The sequence below is a fragment of the Sesamum indicum genome, linkage group LG5 (genome assembly GCF_000512975.1).
Source record: "Sesamum indicum cultivar Zhongzhi No. 13 linkage group LG5, S_indicum_v1.0, whole genome shotgun sequence".
Classification (NCBI taxonomy): Eukaryota; Viridiplantae; Streptophyta; class Magnoliopsida; order Lamiales; family Pedaliaceae; genus Sesamum; species Sesamum indicum.
The window spans coordinates 4,511,951-4,533,075 of NC_026149.1; the positions used below are offsets into that span (position 1 = coordinate 4,511,951).

General features: G+C 34.1%; 3 protein-coding genes across 3 annotated transcripts; 1 reads left to right on the top strand and 2 right to left on the bottom strand.

Moving 5' to 3' along the window:
- LOC105162013 lies at window positions 3,159-8,181 on the bottom strand. The gene is made up of 7 exons (XM_011079912.2): window positions 7,905-8,181; window positions 7,494-7,604; window positions 7,341-7,409; window positions 6,639-6,770; window positions 3,862-3,939; window positions 3,662-3,784; window positions 3,159-3,580 (listed from the first exon to the last, which is right to left on the bottom strand). The coding sequence occupies exons 1-7, from the start codon at window positions 8,115-8,117 to the stop codon at window positions 3,392-3,394; spliced, it is 915 nt and encodes a 304-aa protein (XP_011078214.1). The 5' UTR covers window positions 8,118-8,181; the 3' UTR covers window positions 3,159-3,391.
- On the top strand, window positions 10,587-13,844 carry LOC105162014. Its single transcript, XM_011079913.2, has 5 exons — window positions 10,587-11,516; window positions 12,537-12,589; window positions 12,774-12,940; window positions 13,028-13,179; window positions 13,262-13,844. The coding sequence occupies exons 1-5, from the start codon at window positions 10,706-10,708 to the stop codon at window positions 13,693-13,695; spliced, it is 1,617 nt and encodes a 538-aa protein (XP_011078215.1). The 5' UTR covers window positions 10,587-10,705; the 3' UTR covers window positions 13,696-13,844.
- LOC105162156 (LRR receptor-like serine/threonine-protein kinase FLS2) lies at window positions 16,072-20,159 on the bottom strand. Its single transcript, XM_020693896.1, has 4 exons — window positions 19,316-20,159; window positions 18,833-19,195; window positions 16,746-18,749; window positions 16,072-16,665 (listed from the first exon to the last, which is right to left on the bottom strand). The coding sequence occupies exons 1-4, from the start codon at window positions 20,157-20,159 to the stop codon at window positions 16,313-16,315; spliced, it is 3,564 nt and encodes a 1,187-aa protein (XP_020549555.1). The 3' UTR covers window positions 16,072-16,312.

Here is a 21,125-nt window from a genome sequence, read left to right on the forward strand (position 1 = left end):
CACCCGCCAAATATATCTAGTATCGCGAACACCCCCTGAATGGTCAAAATATATAAAAAAGATCCAATTAATTTAACGCCATTAATAAAATCGTTAGACTAGCGTTGATATGATCCTTATGACTATTGAAAATATCTGTTAAAATTTTTCGGACCATTTTGCCCTCTAAACACTAAATATTACATATATATATATATATATATATATATATATATATCATGCTTGAGTTTTGCTTGATATTTTGTAGGTGCTACTACACATAATAATTCAAACATATATATAAATATTTGGAGGAGCAAAAATATCCAAAATTTCAAACCCATATTTTCAACAATCACAAAATCACAGCAGCATTAGTTGAACGATATTAAATCAATCCACCTCATTTCGTATATTTTAAAGTAGAACGATACAAACTACATCATTAATAAATATTATAATAACTATATCTGATCATCACCGACTATTAAAGTAGAACGACATGAACTACTAAAGTAAAATAATATCCATACATTTTTTGGGTTCGAAGTTATCATTTTAGAGTCGGAAGATTTTAACTTTATCAATTGATTAGGTGTCGTAACTCGTAAAATTAACTTATTTTGACTCATAAAAAAGATGATGTCGAATAAAACAAAATGGATAGTGAGACTCAGATAAGAGCTAATGATACATCAAACAAGAATGCAAAAAGGGACAAACGATTGATCGGTTTTTTACAAATATGATTAGGTTTCTTATGATGCGAGAAGACAATTGTTGGCGTCTGCCATCTTTTCTAACTCATAGAAAAATTGCATTTTTGATCCGGAATTTTTTAATTCAATTTTATTTATTATGATTTTTTTACATTATATTTTATAATTTTTTTTTCAATTTAGTCCCTACGTGCATTTTTAGTTCAATTATTAACCTAAAATATATGAAAATGTACGTGGGATTGCTAACAGCTTCATTAATTATTGGACGAAAATTGTACATGAGGACTAAAATTAAAAAAAAAAATAACTTACAGGATATAATATAAAAGAATCACAAAACAAGACTAAATTAAAAAATAATCCTAATATATGGGACCAAAAATATAAATTTTTCCTGATTGATATCTCAATCTCCTTCCACTTATTTGCTAGGCGGGGAGAGGTGGGCGTTTATTTTATTGAAAAAAATGGTGGATTACATCGATATCTTTGTAAAATTAATCTAATTATATAAATATTATTTAATTTTTAAAAACTATAAATACACTTCTTGATAGTATAATTATAATTTATTTAAATAATTTGTAGGATGAAAAACTTATACAGACGTTGTAGCACCCTTTAAAGGCACTACAACTATTTCTCCCCTAGATATTACATTTAGAGTAAATCCTATTTTTATATATATAAATATGCACATAATTCAATTCCTCCAAATACATATACACTAATCTCATCATTACGACAAACATAATCAACTTCTCATTCACAAGATTATAATATACATGTGCACATCTCAAACATCACAAAATGAAACTATTATAATTAATTCACATACCATATTTCGTATTTATACATTGTCAAAATGTGATTTTTATTTTTACTAACGAATGAGGAGAAAACTGCATTCTAGCCTGACCTGACTGAAATGCAAAGGTTGGACCTAGCACTTGGCTGGTAGACAATGCAAGATCAACTCCTGAAAAATATAAGTAGAGAAATGAGCCTACATAAATAACCGACATCACCTATACATGTACATCAAGCATAGTTTGAAACCTGACAGATCAAGCAACGTTTATATAATATAATCAATTTGATTCCAAGATAAATAACTTTATTCATAATGCAATCATCTCATAACAAGACAATTAATCAAATTAATTCTTCTTTCACGAATCTGCTTACAAAAAGGTGATATTGTATTTTTCTCTAAACAATAAGTTTTTTCAATTTATTTTGCCACATAAGCTATTCGAACACAACTTTCTAATATTTTTCAAAGGAAATCCTTAATTCAAATATATGATCAATCACAAATTTATAAAATTTTTTGATTAAACATTAAATCGAGCGGTAGAATTATATTTGATATACTCACTAATCAAATAATGTAAATATACGAATTAATTAATAATTTTAAAATATTAAAAAAAATTAAAGGAATTTTAAAATATTATTTGCTTACCTATGTTGACGGAGACGGCGGATTTGTCAAAGGAGAGAAAAAAGACAACTTCTATTCAAAGTTTGAATTGAAAATGAGGATAAAGTCACTTACATTTCATTTGTAGATTATATATATATAAAGTTTTAAAGCATCCCAATTAAGGCACACGTACCTCCTTAATAGCATCCTCATTTTTTTTCCTTAATTTTTATTATTATTATTTTTTCAAAAAAAAACTTTTGATTGGTCTCTAAACCTTAAATTTATATAAACCAACCCTAAAAATTTTATAAAATTTCAATTGAGTCCCTTAAATTTTAATACATTCAAACTTTAATATTTAATCTATTTTTGAATTAATTCCTCACAATTATGTATAAAAAATTGTGAATGTTACTGAAATGTAATTATAATTTATTTTGCTTCCGGCTGTTTTTGTTACCCATAGAACGGTTCTTCGCCACCTTTCTTTCTAAAGAGAAAGCGAGGACTTTCTTATAACTAAGGCCCCAAACACAAAAAAGAGATTAGCCTCTTGATCGACCCACGAATATTAATCTCTCAATAATATTATTGTCTTGATTGTATAAAATTAGGATGGTATTATTTATTTTTTTAAAAAATAATTTTTAAAATTTCGAATAAAAAATCTAACATATTTAACAGGTCCAACCCGTCGAGTCTCAAGTCCAGGTTGGGTCCGGCTTCGCATCCAAGAATCTTTAGGAGAGGTCGAATACTAGATTTTGGCAAACTCGTTCCAAAAACAACTAACTTAGCGCAAGTTTATTGCGCGACTCTGCTTGATTTTTAACTGTGAAAGTGGTATTTGCGCCCCTAATTTAAATTGAATTTAGCAACTGCACTTCTTTAACAAATACAAATGAAAAAATAGAGAGCAACTGCTAGTGTGCATTATTACTTTTATCATTTTTAGTATACTTATTATCATCAGCCCGACTGCTAGTATAGTTTACGGGTTGGGTTGCAAGCAGCTTGTCGCTCAATGGTCAAACCAGGAATAATGTGGCATTCAGTTGGTGCTAAGTGGTTGATGCAAAGAGTGTTGACAGATTACAAAATTGATGGGCGGACCCAAAAGTTGCTTTTGAGAGTTCTCCAGAAATACAAGTTTTGTGTCGTAGCCGTATGGTTGCGCTGCTAGAAACTGAAATTACGAACACAGATTAAGTACAAGGGTAGCAGAGGGGGGCCGTGTTGTTTCCTTGGCCGTTGAACTCTATAGCTCTGCTTTACCGGACTTTGAACTCTTCTCCCAGCTTGTTTTCTTGCTTCTCCACCACCGTCTTATTTTGTTCGAAACTCTGTCAGCATGGCCTTTCAGTTTCTCCCCCGCATCCTGAACTCCTGTCACAATCCGTTCCTTCCAGTCGTACTTTTTAGCATCTTTTTGCCTCAGTACTTTTCCCTGTATCAAATTTTCGACATGGGGTAAGTATCAATTAGCTAGTTTGGTGTGAGTTAAAGAGGTATTGGATCTTGTTCTTACCAAATTTTTGGGAAGATCTGCTTCATCATCGTCGTCGTCATCATCTGCGTCTTCGTCGCCAAAGTTTTGGTTCATCAAGTCTTCCCTTGAGTACATCTTCATGCCTGGAGCTCCTGGCATTCCCTGGAGCAAGTAAATACATTTTGAATTTTTAAGGATGGACGAAAAGAAATGCAGTCAATTGTTTGATTGTCTTCTACCTCCATGGATTTCAGTAGCCTCTCCATTTCTGCCTCTTTCTCCGACTTGGCAACAAAGGGTTCTCCAGGAGTCCTATCCTGAAGAGCAAAAAAAATGATACACATGAAACAAGAGCATGTTGTTCTCAAATGGACATCTTCAGACAATCACCATTGGTTCAAGCATATAAACAAACATACAATGAACCACTAGAAACACGTTTCCAGAATTTAAGCTGTGTTTCCAATTTTTTGTTATCAGAAAGACAGTCGAAGACATTTTGTATGTTTGTGTGTGTTTTTGTAGAATACACACTTTATTGTGTTTTAATTTATATTTATTTTTATCTTATGCTCATATAATCTTTACCTCGCTTCTTTCGCTCTATCTTTCAAAAACAAAGGAAAACACCTTAGAGATAGGACCAAAGAAAACCTGAGGCTCTCAAGAATAAAGCAAATACAAGAGTTAGTCGTAACACATCATGGCTTTACGTGAGGAATAATTTTGGAAAGAATTTTCGTTTTAAGAAACGGGGACTTATTTTGATAGGTTCTCAAGAGATTATAGGATCAGTAACTGTGGAGAGAAAGGAAAAGGTAAGCTCGCGATGTGCACTACAAAATACACTGGAATCAGCTTTGGAAAGTCAAAAAAATGAAGTCCAACCAAATAATTGCGACTCTATAACTAGGTCATGCTTGCAGGTAATCTTCTATTGGCTTGGTTGTGATTTATTTCATCTAACTGTGAGAAGTCTCGAAAGAGGATTTTCAATAGCTTTGTGGTAACTATTAGCTCTGCAGTCAGAAACTGATCAAGAATTCTAGAAGATGATGTAGTGTGGTTGACAAAGCCCAGCTGAATTTACAAATTCATATCAAACAACTATGAAAATATTATATCAAAGTAACAAAGTTCATCTCTTTTGGAGGCACGAGAAGGACAGAAAGTGGTGCCTCAGAGGGCTTCATAGTAACTCAATGTCTACATCTCAAATGAGAGTAGACAAATTCAGTAATATAGACGAATTGCAAATAGTCGAGCAGTTGTAGATCTTGAATGCAGCAATACGGAGATAGTGAGAAAATGGAGAATATCTGGAGTCTTTAATGGAATCAGGGTGAGAGAATTTTACTTCATAAAATTCATTCAACTATTAAATAAATTACAGTAGAGAACATTTGCTTTTTGAGCTAAATATACCTGTGCGATAATGCCAAGTTTTCACCAAAGAGGATCTATCTTAACTTACAAGCTGATATATCAAATTTTTTAGGCATAGGCTAAAACCAGGATCAGGTTTCATTATTGTAACACTCAAGCCATGCAGCTCGAATCCATGCGAAAAGAAATAAAAACAAAAGAAGCTGATAATGATCAAAGTAATTCATCATTCTATTGTTGTTTTACATAGAAACAGGCTCAATCATTGACTGGAGAAAACACCAAGACATCTAATCTACTCTCTCCCTCTCTCTACATCATAATATATATAAAAGAAAGTAAATAACTCATGCATCATCCTACAACGAAAGTATAACTAATTTCGGAAGTTTAAGCAAGTATGTATAACAAATTAGAGTCAGGTGGTGTCAACCAAGAAGAATGAGACCCAAAGGAAACATATTCGCAAAACAAACAGATAAAGTTCAAGAACTCTTCAGGACTACCCGGTGTTCCATCTCAACAAAAACTGGCAAAGGTACTATTTTACCACGAAAGTAAACTAGAATAATTTTACTAGCAATCCTCTTATAATTTTGCCAGATCATGTCTAAATGTGTATAAACATTTCTCCTTAGAGTGTTTGCTGCTTTAAACTGTTGAATACAATGGGTCTCCTCTCATCGGTTACCAGTTAGTGGGAGAAATTGTCCAACTGCTGATATTCCTATTGCTATGTCAATAGTAAAAGCGCCACACAATGCTCAAAGATGTCACATGTATCCTGCAACATGCTTCATCCCTGATCATGTACTCTTCCAGCATGGAATGATGTGGGCAGGACTCTACAGGTTCATTTATATGTTTTCTCTTTGGCAAAGAATATAAAAGGGGCTCAGGCACACCTCAGTTGAGCACACAGACAAATCAACAGCCAAGATTTATCAGGACAATTTGTCTCCTAAGACTAGGGCTTCATCTTGAATTATTCTAGCAAGTTCGCTTGACCTAACCAAGACTACGTTTTTTTTAATACCACAATCGTTATCAGTGCTTTTGAATGCGGACTTAAATGGTATTAGACAACGGAGGGGAAAGAAAAGAATGGATGCAGAGGGTTCAGGGGGAAGCATATGTTATTTACTGGAATTCTTGATTATGAGGGAGCGGAAAAATTGGATTAGGGTAAGAATTAGTGTGGGCACAGAACAATAGTCATTCTAAATATTTCACTTTGAATTTTTATATAAAGTTTCTAAAGCTTCACCTTCCCATCATTCTGCATGACCTTGGCAATTTGTCTACATTTCATGCATGTAACACATTCTCAGAGTTTCATAACTATGATTTCTGTAATATACCTTCTCTAACATCTTCCTAGTCCTCTACTTCTGTTAACACATCATGGCTACTATCTAACATGCTTCTCCCTAGTAATTATAAAACATCAAGAATCTTGTAGCAATCATGCAAACAAAATAAAATCAAATTCTTTCCGCAGTTTCTATGACTTCCAATAAACTCTTCATCTCATAACTAAAAAGTATCTAATCACAATGGCTTGCAACAAGCACAAATTTCTTACATATAAAAGACTGCTGATGAAACTGGGTGAGTTTTAGAGCAGTACCTTAGGAACCGGAGGTGGCTTTGAATTGCATGCTTCTGTAAGGTCCTTGCAGATGAAATTCACCAAAGAATCAAGCTGGGGCTTCTTTTTATACAAGTATTCTGCAATATCAGTATCAGCATAACCCAAAACCTGCATGATCCCAGTTCAAGAATTTAGTTGTTCGATTCAATTTTTGGGTGATGAAGGTGATTGATGTCTCAAAATAAGGAAAAGTCACTGAAAGATTATTTATCTCAATCAAGCAAATATACATATTTACTTGTATTAAGTACTCCAGTTGTTTGATCATTGTTCAAGGAACTGAAAAATAAAGCAAATCCCTCAAGACTGTATTAAGAATCAGATTTGATATGGTTCAAAGAAGCATGAAACTACAGAAGGCGAAGGCCTATCCCATTTTTTTCCTGTTTGAAATATGAAAATCAGCTTTCCCCTTGTTAACCGGGTCCATTTCAACAATAATTTACTGAAAATGCCTATTACAAAAACCAGAGCACATCAAGAAAGTAGAGATCTATCAGGTATGTGGCAAGAAAGTTCAATAGTGAACAACATGGATCCGACGAATTTCAGTACATGCAGCTGAGAGATGAGGAAAATATTATCAGATAGGGTAAACTTTTAGCCTAAGGAAAAGATTTCGGAGTTCCATTCCAGTAAACTTGATCCAAAAATCCACAAATGCGATAGCAATCTCACCTCTTGACAAGCTCGTTCTATCGTTTTGCATTCTGAACTACATTGTCCTTCAGAGTCGTGTTCGACGAGCTGAGTACAAGATTTAAACTGTAAGCAACCTCATCATAACTGACCGGAAAAAAAAAAAAACATTGCAACTGTATCTTCCTTTACCTCCAATTTATCCCCTTTCTCCACAATATCAATTTTAAGGATCCAATCAGCTTCTTTTTTCTTCAGATTACAGACATTCTCCGCAATTTCTATGATTTGATACTCCGATATCTGTTCCCAATATTTATACAGAAACTTATCAACTCGAGCAAAAACAGGAAAAGCTCTAAAATCATCACATCACACAATCACAACATAAAGCATAGAACTCCAACATAACAATATAAACGCAAAAAAACTACCAAGAAACGTAATTGTCTGAGCCTACAATTATGTGGGTAATTGGAGCAAGAGAGGAAAAAAATGGAGAATCACTGGCGCAATTCTCTACTGTAAAAATAATAATAAAAAAGAAAAAAAAAAAAAACCTTCTTCATAGGATTCGGAGAGAAGCCCAGATGAAAAAATCACCTTTTTTGGTGAGATCTCAGCTTGTTTGGCTTGAACCTGGTGGTATAATTGGGATGCCAACTTCTCACAGACTTGACATTTTATATAGGGAATGTCTTCTTTTCTCGCCACTCCGACTGGTTTCTTGGCGCAGTGGGATGTAGGCATCCATGAACATGCTATCACGGCTATACACATCACTAGCACTAGCAATGTCTGATCAGATTTCGCCATAGTTTACACCCCCAGAAAAACGCACAACACACACTGATGAGAGCTGTCACTGACTTTCTACTGCTTTCGTTTCATTTGTTGGCCCCGGTGTACGACGTCGTGCTTTCTGCAGTGAGACTTACGTGTTTTCTTGTTTCTGATTGGTTGATCAAATCCACGTGTGCTGGCCCCCAAATCACATAGTTCCAGACTTAGAATTTAAGTAATAATTTTATGTGAATTCTATTTTTATATTTATATATATATTGTGATTCATTTTGACCTATTAATCACTGAAGTGATAGATATCGAATCGAAAAACTTCTTATTAGTATTGGTGATGCAAATGAATTTTTATTTAAAATATAATTTAAATTTAAATATAATTAATATAATTTAATAATAAAGAAAAGATGTAAAGATCATTTTTTAAAAATGTAACGTTAAAAGATAGAGCACGCGTTCGAATTAGAAAAATTAAAAACTTAAAAGGAGAGAAATGTAAATTTTATTTGAGGAAATATATTTTTTATTTGAACCATCCAACCAAATTTATACATTGAAAGATGTATCTAATCTAAATATTTATTATATGTGTTAAATAATTTACTTTAAATTTTCATAATAAGAAAATTATGAATAGAGTCAATGAGTTAAAGTGAGCATTTTTGTAGGGGGAAAAATAAGTATATTTGAGAATATTTTAATAATGAATATTACGATAATCCAAATTAGTTATTTTAGGGGGGTTAAAATTATAATAAATGGAACTATAGTATAATTATGATAATATTAAAGAAAAAAGTTAGAAAAAAAATTATATTGATATATGGTGCAAATTAACTTTAAAGTAATTGTGATTTATATACAAAATTATTCAAAGGGGCGTGAAGGAATTAAGAAATCATTTGAAGGGGAGTGATGCAAATACTTTTTTTTTTTTTTTCTAAGTACAAAATTATTGTATTAAACTGCTAAATTAGGTATAAAATTAAAAATTTATGTAATTATAAGTACAAAGTTATTGTATTAAACTGCTAAATTAGGTATAAAATTAAAAATTTATGTAATTTTTTTCGTTAATCTCAATATTTTTTGTTCAAATTCTAACAAAAGAGGATCAGACGTACACAATAAATTTTAAGACGGAAAGTAAGTGTAGATTTAAAGCTTTTATTGGGAAAAGTGTACTTTCACCTTTTTAAAGGAGTTCTAAATGTAATTAACTAAAAAAACAAAAGAATTAACCAACTTATCATTTAAAATAGGATAAGTTTCATAAAATACTTTTGAATTAGGTTTGATTATACAAATATCACTTACAATTTGTAAAAATTTCAAGTACATGTCATGTGATTGTAATTACAAGGGTTAAATACTGTTTGCACGCCTGAATTATACGTAAAGTGCATTTACATCTTTAAATTATAAAACGTAACAAAATAGTCTCTTGTGATATACACTAATTTTTTATGACGAAAATGCCTTTATTATTTACATCCCTAAAATATCTCTATTGCAGTCATTCTTGTAAATATAATCTAAATTATTATAATTTTTTATTTAAAATAAACACCATTTTTATACTGAATATAAAATTTGTATAAACTCCATAAATTTATAATTCTTTTTATATAACTGGTAAAAATCTACATAAATTTTGCTTGTGCTTTTCTATACTGAATTTTTAAAAAAAATAAATTATCAATGCAAATTTCTAAATATTACATCGAACCTATATATGTATATACTATAAAATATGCAAATCTACAATATTAGTAATATAATATTCTATATTTTTTAAATAATAATATGATATATTTTATTATGTGGACATGTAGTTGAATAAAAATTAATAAGTTATACAACAACTTTTTCTATAATATTATATGCATTAAGTATTAACACATATTTACCTATATTTTTTTAACATAATTTATTTATTTTGTAAAATATATTTGCATATATTGAGTTTATAAATATTTTTTGTGTTCTAAAACTTATAAAAAATTATAAATATTATTTTTAAAATAAAATGTGACTAAAATTTTTAAATCTCTAGAAATAGTTTGGGAGATATATTTTAGTAAAATATATTTTAGAAAGTAAAATAAAATATATAGAGGTAAATGAGAAGGCCATTTTTGTCCTATCAATAATAAAATTATTTTGTCAGGGATGTCTTTGTTACGTTTCATACTTTAGGAGTGTAAATGACATAAAATGCATAATTCAAGAATACAAAATATATATAAGTCTAATTATAATTATACGTACACTCCCTGTTTAGGAGTACAAACTTATAAATACACTTATTGAATTAAATTGCACTATGAAAGTATCACTGAGTCAGATAATGTAATTATAATTTTGCAAAGGACATAAAATATTTATATAATATATCTAATTTCAGGGGTTTATTTTATCATTTAAAATATAAATATAGTGAGTTTCATAATTAAAAATAAAAGGGAAAAGCCAAATCTTTGAACAAAAAGAGTAGACCGCTGGTGCAGGAGATCTCCACCCAACTGCTAAAACCCTAATTATCACTACCCCCAAATATCCGAAATCAAATTATAGGGTTTAAGCACTTCACTGCTCCTGCAATGGCGTCAACCCTCGCTGCTCCCAGATCCCACAATCTCCCTCATTTTATTGGCAAAAACTACGAAATTTCCCTGAACCAATCGATTGAAGCTCTATTAACCTCCATGCGAAACTCTAATTCCAGGAACTCCACAAATTTTACCTCCGAGTTTCAAGAATTCGTGCAATCTAAAGCTGACCCGCCTCTGGAGAGCATTTGGGTTTACACAGCTTTGACTTTTACTTCCTGTAGCACGCCAAAAACTGATCCTTTCAGCCGGATTTTAGCGATTAAAGATTTATTTCAGCTTATAGTTTCTTGCTCCGCTTCTTGCAGTTCCGTAAAAAGCATAGCTTTAGTTGCGCCTGTTATATACTATTTGCATGGCTTTATACTTGATGTGAAGGGCTTTCAGTTGGGGCCCAAGAAGGAGAAAAAGCTTAATGGAGAAATCAAGACACTGGTGGATTCTATTCTTGGTTATATAAATGTCTGCTGTAATGGGTTTGATGGAAATTTTGATGATTTAGAGGATTTGGTTAGGCCGCTGGGAGATTTGATTAGTTTTTGGCTGGTGGATGATGGGGCACAAGACAAGAATGTAGAATCCTTGAGGGTGTTCTTTCCACTCTTGAGCGATAGCATTGTGACGAGGGTTAGTATTGAAGGATGTGGGATTGTCGACCTTGCAAGTTTTGTGGTTGCTGAGGCGTGCTTGTTGAAGTTGTGCTGGAAAATTAGAGAGGAGGGATTTGGAGAGAAAATGCAGATTGAGCTCAAATCTTGGATAGTTGGTTCCATCACTGCATTGGGAAGTTCATACTTCTATGGTTAGCATTGTATTATATCTTGTGCAGTATTAAATAGTTTATGTTAAGTAGGAATTTTTAAAGTTTCACTCTCTTGGCCAGCCTAGCCTTATGTTATTTGACGACACACTAAAGGTTCCTGACAAAGTTATATTTAACCTCGCAGACTTTGATGACTGGTAATTCTGATTGATATGATTTTCATGTGCCATTTGCTATAACATTCTTCTTTTCTTTTTCTCGTGCTTCTGTGTTCTATGATTCAAATTTCACCTCCATCCACAAGGCCCAATCTTGGCCATCTCGTTTACCACCACAGATCCTCTTTTACTAAATGACTTGCATCCGCAACCATGGTGTGACAGTCAGCATCATGCATTAGGTTGGCTAAGGAAACTTCTTCTCCCCCTCTTCACATCACATTCCAGCTGAAATCGCGTTCTTAAGAGCAATAAGATCATTTCTTCACTAGTAACCATGGCAAATTATAAACCACTATCTGCCTCATTTATGGAATCCCCGATGTTGGAATCTTGTTGGTATGCATTCCTACATCCTTCTAGGTCAGTACACTTAACCAATTTTGATACTTATGAAATGCATGCAACTGAATTTTCTTAGGGTCTCTGCTGCAACTGTGACTCAGCACCTTGCTTGGCCTATTATTATCTTAGTGAAAGCTGAAAATCGAGCCCCATTGTTTTCTGTTTTTTTATGAATATTAATGTTTTTGTTCAAGGAAAAAACACAAAAGTTGCCCAATCTAGAGAAGTATCATTAGGAAAATACTTGCTGCATTAACAAAATATCCACATAAAAGGGGACATTTTGCTTATCTTGCTTTTTGCCACATGTGTTATTGGCCAGGGAAATCATTATTACAAATTGTTGGCTTTGGAATATTTTTCCGATGGAGATTGCATTGTTTAACAACTCGAAGATAAAAACTTCTTAATTTGGCGGAGTAACACAAATATTCTTATATAATCACATGAATTTGAGTTGATAATTTTTTTATTTCTCTTCTGCCTGTGTCTGCAGTGACCCTTGCGACCATGCTGATCGAACAAGTGTTGCCTATAACCTCCCTCGTGGTTAGTTAACTTCTCATGCATCTGCTAGTGCTTGATCATTCTGTTGGTTATTATTGGAGTATTTAGTGTGCTGGTGCCATGAGTTACACTCTTGAACAGAATCTCGTGGCATTTGTTCCTCTTGCCACTCAGTCCAATCTATCCTGATTATAGAGAGATTGCTTTTTTTCTCAACTTTCTGCAGAACCTTGAACATCAAGATGGTTTGAGAGAAGTTCTTTTTGATGCTTTGATAGTGGTGGAGTATTCTTTCCTCAGTCCTGATAGCTTGGGTCAATTACCAGCGAAGTATGCAAAGCGCGTCATTATTACCAAATTGATGGCAACTTACGAAGCGATTGAACTATTTAGGTGGGGGAATAATGATTAATGAAGTAGTTTGGAAAAATTTCTCATCTGAAATGAATCTCATGTAAAGATATTTCTGCTTTTCTGCAGGGATCGTGGAGACCACACGAAAGCTATTTCCTATTTGAATGCTTTTGCTAATTCTAGTTTGCCTACCTTAACAGTTAAATGGGTCAGGACGGAGATTGGTTATGAATCCGGCACCAATGCACCAACAGGATCATCACCAAGAGCATTTCTAAGTAAGTAGTTCTATTACCATTCAGCAAGCATTTAAACTTACAGCTATACTTGTGTTATTCAAAGCTGTCTTGTGCACTGCAGAATGGATGTTAAACATAGAGAATAAAGGAATTAAGATATTTGATGATGATATGTCAAATTTCCGAGCTGCATTTAATTCAAAAGAAGAGGCGGGTGCAAGCATGGAAGAAGATCAGAAACCAGATTCCAATCTTCTCTTTTACATTGACAACAAGGGTAAAAAAGAATACGGAAATGAGGACAGCAAACAGATGAACGAAAGCATGAGTGCTGCATTTACAGCTGCTGCGCACTCAATGCAATCACCGGTACAAGGAGGAAGAAAACGGAAAACTAAGAAGGGTGAAAATACAAAGCAAGTAAAGTTTGTCAAATATAATGCACTCAAGCACTCTTCATTATCCGGAGAAAGGTCTGCAGATCCAAGAAATGACCATTCAGAGAGCGAGAGTGACGTAGATAATCCATCCTCAGACGAAGATATGGGAATATAAAAGGATCAAAATCTTTATGAATGTAGAGGTAAAGATGGATTTGTGTTTTCCATGTGATTGTTCTGAGAGAGAGGAGTAAAGAGCTACATCCTACTGTAAGCTTGACTATTGAAATCAATTCCATTCAAAGAAGGATTAGTCCAAGTTCATCTTAGGCAGCTTTACTGACTTTTCCTTGAGATTGATTGATGTTAGTTATGCAAGATGCGGAGATCTATTGACAAAACTTGCCTGCTATGATGAAGTGAGCCCATCAAATCAAATCGAAATAAACATGAGTTAGCAAGAGTTGGAGGCGGCAAAATTGCAAAATTACTCCCACAATTTAGGGTCATTTCAAATTTGACCTCACACTTTATGAGATTGTAAATTTAACCCTATATTCTGTTGAAAGATACGAAACAAAGTCAAAATGTTGCCAAAAAAAAAAAAAACCCGTCACACTAACATCCGTTAGAACTATTGGCCAATCATGTTTTTTTTACCACAAGCATGCAACTTTTACTTAGGTTTTCTGTTGTTAGTTTGAAAGGAGAATGATGTTCAATTTAAAATATCATAATATAAGTTCAAGTTTGAATTTTGCTGGTTAGTAGCAGCACTCAAGTTTGGGAATATAATTGATATTTTCTTACCAGAAGTCCTGTTTTGGTGCAAACTGTTTGCATGATCTACTATCAGTATCTAAGTCATGTAATAAAATTTTTTTTAGGTAAATGTAAATTTTATTAACTAAAAACAATAATAGTATGTTAGTTAGAGAGCTATATACACTACAGTTTTCAATTTCAAGATGCATCTCGAGGTGTTGATTTGTTTATTTTGTTTATTTATTTATGTTTTAAAAAATAATCCTTTCAAACATCAATAGAAACTTTCACAAAAAAACATGCAAAAGAAAAAAAAATCATGTTGAAGCTTTAAATATTGATATAATTACATTTCCCACCCCTAAAATTTAGTGTAATTACACGTAAATTCCCTGTGATTTGAAAAAGTACATCTAATACCCTGAGGTTTGCTTCTATCTAATAAATACCTTCCATCAGTTAAGATTAACTGAATTTGCTGATATTAATAAAAAAAAAACAGATAAGAATTTATACTTACCCCCGATTGACTTATTATTGATTTATTACATGTCAAATCAATATTTTTATAATCAAATTACCCTCACACAGTGAGGAGGTATATCATCACTATTATAAAAGTAGTTTAGTCAGAAAAAATTTGTTTGATTTGCAGCAAGTCAATACAGCAAAAACCCCCTTTGATTTGAAAATAGACAAAACACCTCTCTGTGTTATAAAAACTCAACTCAATCTCCTACTTATGTTAAATATGACCAACGACATTAATTTTTTGATAAAATGATCTTTATGCCCGTGTTCTCGTATATATTATTTCTTATTTTATTAACCACGTATTGATTATATCAGAGTCATCCGATCCAATTAATTAGTTAGCAGTTGGATCTTGAATTTATAAAAAAAAAAAAATCAATGGTTCATATTTTATTAATTAATTAATAATATATATTATAAAAAATTATAAACAAAATTAAAACCCACTCCCCAATCACCACCACCCCCGTCCACCTGCCTCCTCCCTTCTCCCCGCGCCCTGCCTTCTATCCCCCAAATTCGGGCGACAGCGACTCTGGGCGACGCCATTGCCCGGCATTTGTGTGGGAAAAGAAGGCAACGGCATCGCAATCGCCGTCACTCTCTACTACTGCCGCCCCTATTTTTTTTATTTTTTAATTCTATTAATCAAGAATATTTTAATTAATTAAAATTAATTTTAGATAGTTAGAATAATTAAATATATATTTTAGTTAATTAATTTTAAATAATTATTGTACTTAAATTAATTTAAATATATATTTTAGTTAATTTTAAATAATTATAATAATTATTATATTTAAAGTAATTTATAACTTATAATTAATAATTGCTTATTATTTATATTGATGTAGATATTCAAATTTAAAAAAATGTATTAGGTTTTTAATGTAATTTTTTATTTAATTGTATTTCATATTCAATATAAATATATTTAAGAATAAAAGAATTTATATTTTTAAAAGAGAGAAAAATGAAAGGAAAAAAAAAAGAATAAAAAAAAGAGTTAATGTGATCATAGTAATTTCACATACAATATTGGGGTATATATATTGATCAATTAAATACAAAAAGTGTCAAAATAAGCAAAAATTGAAGCTCAAATGCACTTCACGCGCGTGCAATCCATCTTCCGTTAGTTTTTAGCTGCAGAGAGTTTTTGCAAAAAATTTTAAAACAGAAAGGGCCTTTAACCTATTTTTAAAATGTAAAGAGATTTTTACTTATTTTAAAAAAATACAAAGGAGTAAAATGAAATTTAACCGTCCTTCCGGACATCCAAAGCAAATACCCTAAGACAAAATAATCCCACAGCAAGCAAGATTATTTTCTTGAGTGTAAATACATGTAACAACTTAAACATGTCGCACTTATCTTCTATTCATATACATATATATATATAGTATTTAATGAATGTATGTTCCTTGTAGAATACTACAAAACAACATATATATCATCAAGTTTTACCATCTTTAAACACTACCCTTTTTAATCTATGGGAATAATTCCAAGAGCTTAAACCTGATCTTCTTCAAGGCCTCAACAACATCTTCCATGCTAATCCTATCACCAGGGCTTTCCATGGAGCATTTCAAAGCCAACTCCATTATGGAAGATAAGCATTCCAACGTTTTATCGACGACGATCTTTTCTTCCGACCTCAACAATCCGGGATCAATGATTCGTGCTATGGCGTTAGGTATGGAGCTCTTCACCCAGCCCCTTAGGCTTAAGTCTCCAGCGAACGTCTCGCTGCTCGGCTTCATTCTTGTAAAAACTTCCATCAGCATAATCCCAAAGCTATATACATCTGACTTTATCGACACTAAACCTTCCGATCCATACTCTGTCGATAGTCGAAAGAAGCAAAATGGACTCATTGATCATACATTAAAAGTTGGAAAGTTGAAGGGATAGATGGTTTACCTGGTGCAATGTAACCCAATGTTGCAAAAGTAGTGGTCTGCACAAAGCTATAGTCTTCGCCTAACAGCTTAGAGATCCCGAAATCACTCAGATGGCCAACCATGTCTTCGTTCAATAGCACATTACTAGGTTTTAAATCACAGTGAACTATGGGTATTGAGTAACCATGATGGAGATATTCCAATGCACATGCTGCATCTATCATTATGCTAGTTCTTTCCATGATGTCCAAGAAACAGTCGTCCGAGTATAGCCACTTCTCCAGGCTCCCTTTAGGCATGTATTCAAGAATCAAGGCCTTGAAATGTGCATTGGAGCAAGCACCGATAACTTTGCATAGATTTCTATGTCGAAGGCTACGTAGTACTTCACATTCCCTGTGGAAACTCTTGAAAGCCCCTTCTTGTTGTAAGTTGAATACCTTAATGGCAATGGTATCTCCGTTTCGAAGAGTCCCTTTATAGACAGAGCTGAAACCACCACTGCCAAGCAAATGGCTATCGTCAAACCCTTCAGTTGCTTGTAGAAGGTCGTTATATGAGGTCCGTAATAGTGTTGCATTCGATGATATTTCCTTCTGAGTTTCTGCAGCTGCTATTTCCTTGCTTCGGTATCTCACAAATATGTATGCCAAGACAAGGAAGAATACTAATGCTGCAGCTCCCAACAAAGCATACAAAACCCGAAGAATCACTTTTCTGCGGTTTGATTTATGAACTTTAGTGTTCTGGCACGGGGGAACACCGTATCTGGGATCACCACAGAGTCCTCCGTTAGACACGAAGGCCTCACCACCGAAGTTCTTGAAGGGGCCACCGTTGGGGATCTCACCACTTAAATCATTGAAAGAAACATTAAAATAGGTGAGATACAGAATTCTCTCCAAGGACCTTGGAATATTGCCAGAAAGATTGTTGTGCGATAAATCCAATTCCGCTAAGTTTACTAGCTGACCAATTGACTCAGGAATAGACCCTTCAAATTTATTATGTGCCAATGAAAGATTAATCAGGTCAAACATATCGCCAACTGAGGGAGGGATGGTGCCAGAGAACTGATTCATTGACAGATCAAGTACTGTTGCAGTCTTCAGGTTTCCAATATCCGGAGACAGAGAGCCGACTAGAACATTTGAAGTCAGATTCAGCTGCAAAAGATCATTCAGCCGCCACAAGCTTGGAGGTATGCCTGAACTCAAATTGTTGTTGCCTATGTATAGAGACCTCAGAGCAGTGAGATTTCCTATGCAGTCTGGAATAGCACCACTGATTTGGTTCTGGTAAAGCAGTAGTCCATTCAAATTTTGTAATCCACAAAGATTCTCTGGAATAGGCCCGCTTATCCTGTTCCGCATAAGAGCTAATCCTTGAAGCTTTTGCAGATTCACCAGTGCCTTCGGTATTGATCCTGTCAGCTGATTGCCGTAGAGACTTAAAAGGAACAAATTAGTCAGATTCCCAAACTCATCTGGAATGCTGCCGTAAAGGCCGCAATTGTAACCATAGAAATACTCAAGAGAATTCGACAGATTCCCAACAGAAACAGGAAGAATGCTGCTGAAAAGATTATCCCCTAAAGACAACTTTCTCAGATGTCTGCAGTTTGTCAATGAAGAGATGAAGTTCAGCTCAGACGATTTACTCACAAAGCTGTTTTCACCCAAGTTCATGTCCTGCAGGAAACTCAACTCTCCAAGGGAGTTGGGAACTAGTCCAGTAAAGTTGTTACCAGCAAAGTTTATGACGGTGAGCTTAGAAGAATTTGAAATAGAATCAGGGATTTCTCCACTTAAATTATTGTTGTTCAAGTAGAGTTCTTCTATATTAGGTAGCCCGTGACCGAAGTTGGATGGAAGCTGGCCTGAGAGTTGATTCATCGAAACGGAAATCGATTGTAAAGTTGATATGTTGAAGATTTCTGTTGGAATGGTACCCATTAAGTTGTTGACTCCCAAATACAGTACTTCCAAAGATTGAAGATTGCCTATCTCTTTTGGGATTGTGCCTACGAAATTATAAGCTCTCAGTTCAAAAGCAGTCATCAATGTCATAAGAACTGCAATTGTACCGAATTTGGAGGTTACCTACCTATCAAGTTGTTGTAGCCAACGTAAAAATTCTGGAGCATCGTTAAATTTCCGACCCCTCTTGGTATGACTCCAGTTATGTTGTTGTAAGATAGTGACCACATCTGAAGTGCTGAGCATTCGCCAATTCTTTCTGGGAGCTCACCGACTAACTCGTTCACATGGAAAAAGACCTCTTGAAGTCGGGAAGAACCAGAGCACATATCAGCAGGGAGAGCGCCAGTCAGGTTACAGTTTGCGATATTAATGTACTGCAGTGAGGAAATATTGAAGATTGTCGAAGGTATAGAGCCTTTAAGAAAGTTATCTCCCATGCCTAACTCCTTCAAGTTCCGAAGGTCGCCCAGCTCTTCTGGGATTTGACCTGTCGGCCGTGCTAAATTGTATCAGGTCTTAATATACAGATCAAGCTAGAAAAAGATGAACTACAAGCATATGATTGATAAGAAATCTTGTATACTTATATAGGAGGAAACGAAATTACCTGTCAAGTCGTTGGAGCCTAGATACAATATCTCAAGTGCCGTTAAGTTGCCAATTCCACTAGGTACAGAGCCGCTAAATTTGTTGTGCGACAATGAAAGCAGACGGAGTTGTGAGCACTGAGAAATGTTTGAAGGTATCTGGCCATCCAACTCATTTGAAGACAAATATAGCTCATTGAGTCTTGGAAGGCTGCGACAGAGGTCACCTTGCAGATCACCTGATAAGCTATTCCCAGTAAGAGCAAGAGACTCCAGGCTCGAGATATTGAAGATTGTCGTTGGAATTAGTCCATCAAACTTGTTAAACTGCAAACTCAACCTCTTCAAATTATGCAGATTTCCAATCTCATCAGGGATTTTCCCCTGTAAAGAGTTGTAGGACAGGTCCAGCATCTCAAGCTTCGACATGTTGGCAATAGAAGTTGGCCCGAAACCACTGAAACTATTGTTTCTAAGATTCAAGAACTGAAGTTCACCCAAGAACCCGAACCAAGAAGGAACATCTCCACCGAAGTCGTTGAACCTGAAATCGATCACTTCCAATCTTCTCAACTGAGCCAGCTCTTGGGGCAGGCTGCCATGAAAACTGTTGCTACTCAAGTTCAGTGACATGACACAAGAAAGATTTCCCATATCGGGCGGCAGGTTTCCTGCAAGTCCCATTGTAGAAATATCCAAAGCAGTCACTCTTTGGTGGCGAGAACCACACGTAACTCCAATCCAGCTGCAAACAGAGGTAGAATCAGACCAGTTTCTTGACAATATATGAGAAGGGTCTATAGCGAGCCGGGATTTCAATGCCAGAAGCGCTGATTCATCGGTGGTTATATTGGTCAACGCCATGGCCAACAAAGCCGTTAGACATTGTGTCAAGAGAAGTACAAGAGGAAATAAGCCACCTCTCATCATTGGAAAAAATAGAAACTTTCTGTATCAGAAAATCAGAGGTGGAAGAGAAAACGTATGCTATTCATTTGTTGGACTTTCCTAATATGTCAGGTTATTGCATGTCTATTTCAATCAAGTGTCTGAAAGTGTAAACTAAGTCAAGAAAATCAACTACAATTGATAAAAATACTCATCAGAATACAAAAATGATCATTGAAAAAGACTAACCCTGTTCTGCACCGGAACGACGAGTGTGAACACGATGACAAATTCCTTGTAATTCGTCCAGCTGTAAATCCTCCTGTTTCTTACATGAAGAATCATCATACTTAAAATCAAAGTATTCTGTGTCTGTTGACCCCTGAGATGTGACATTCTTCATACCTACAGCATGATCATGAGGAGAATAAAGTTGCTTGCTATACTTTATGATCAAAAGATTTGTTGATGCAAGAACAATGTGAGGTTTACCATTTCAGACACCAGTAGTACAGCTTTCCTCATATCTGTTCAACTCTAGATGATCTTCTACTCATCATTATTTGTTCAATAGAGAACTCAAAGTTCAAATGCAAAGAAAGTTGCACCTATAAATAGAAAATTCTTGCCCAGACGCCGAATCAAATATCACATAACAACTGAATTGCATTTGTCATATAATTAAGTGATAATTGTACTCCTCTTCCTTGAAGTTTGGTTTAATTATACATAAAACCCCTGTGATTTGAGAAATTACATATAGTACCCCTAAGGTTTGCCCTGCAATTAGTGAGTAATAAATCAATTGCGGGTAAATTAAATTTTTATTCAAATTTTTTTTGGTTAATATTAGTAATTTTGGTGAATTTTGACTAACGAAAAGACTTATTTGTTAGACGAAAGCAAAACTCAGGGATGTCAGATGTAATTTGCCAAACCACA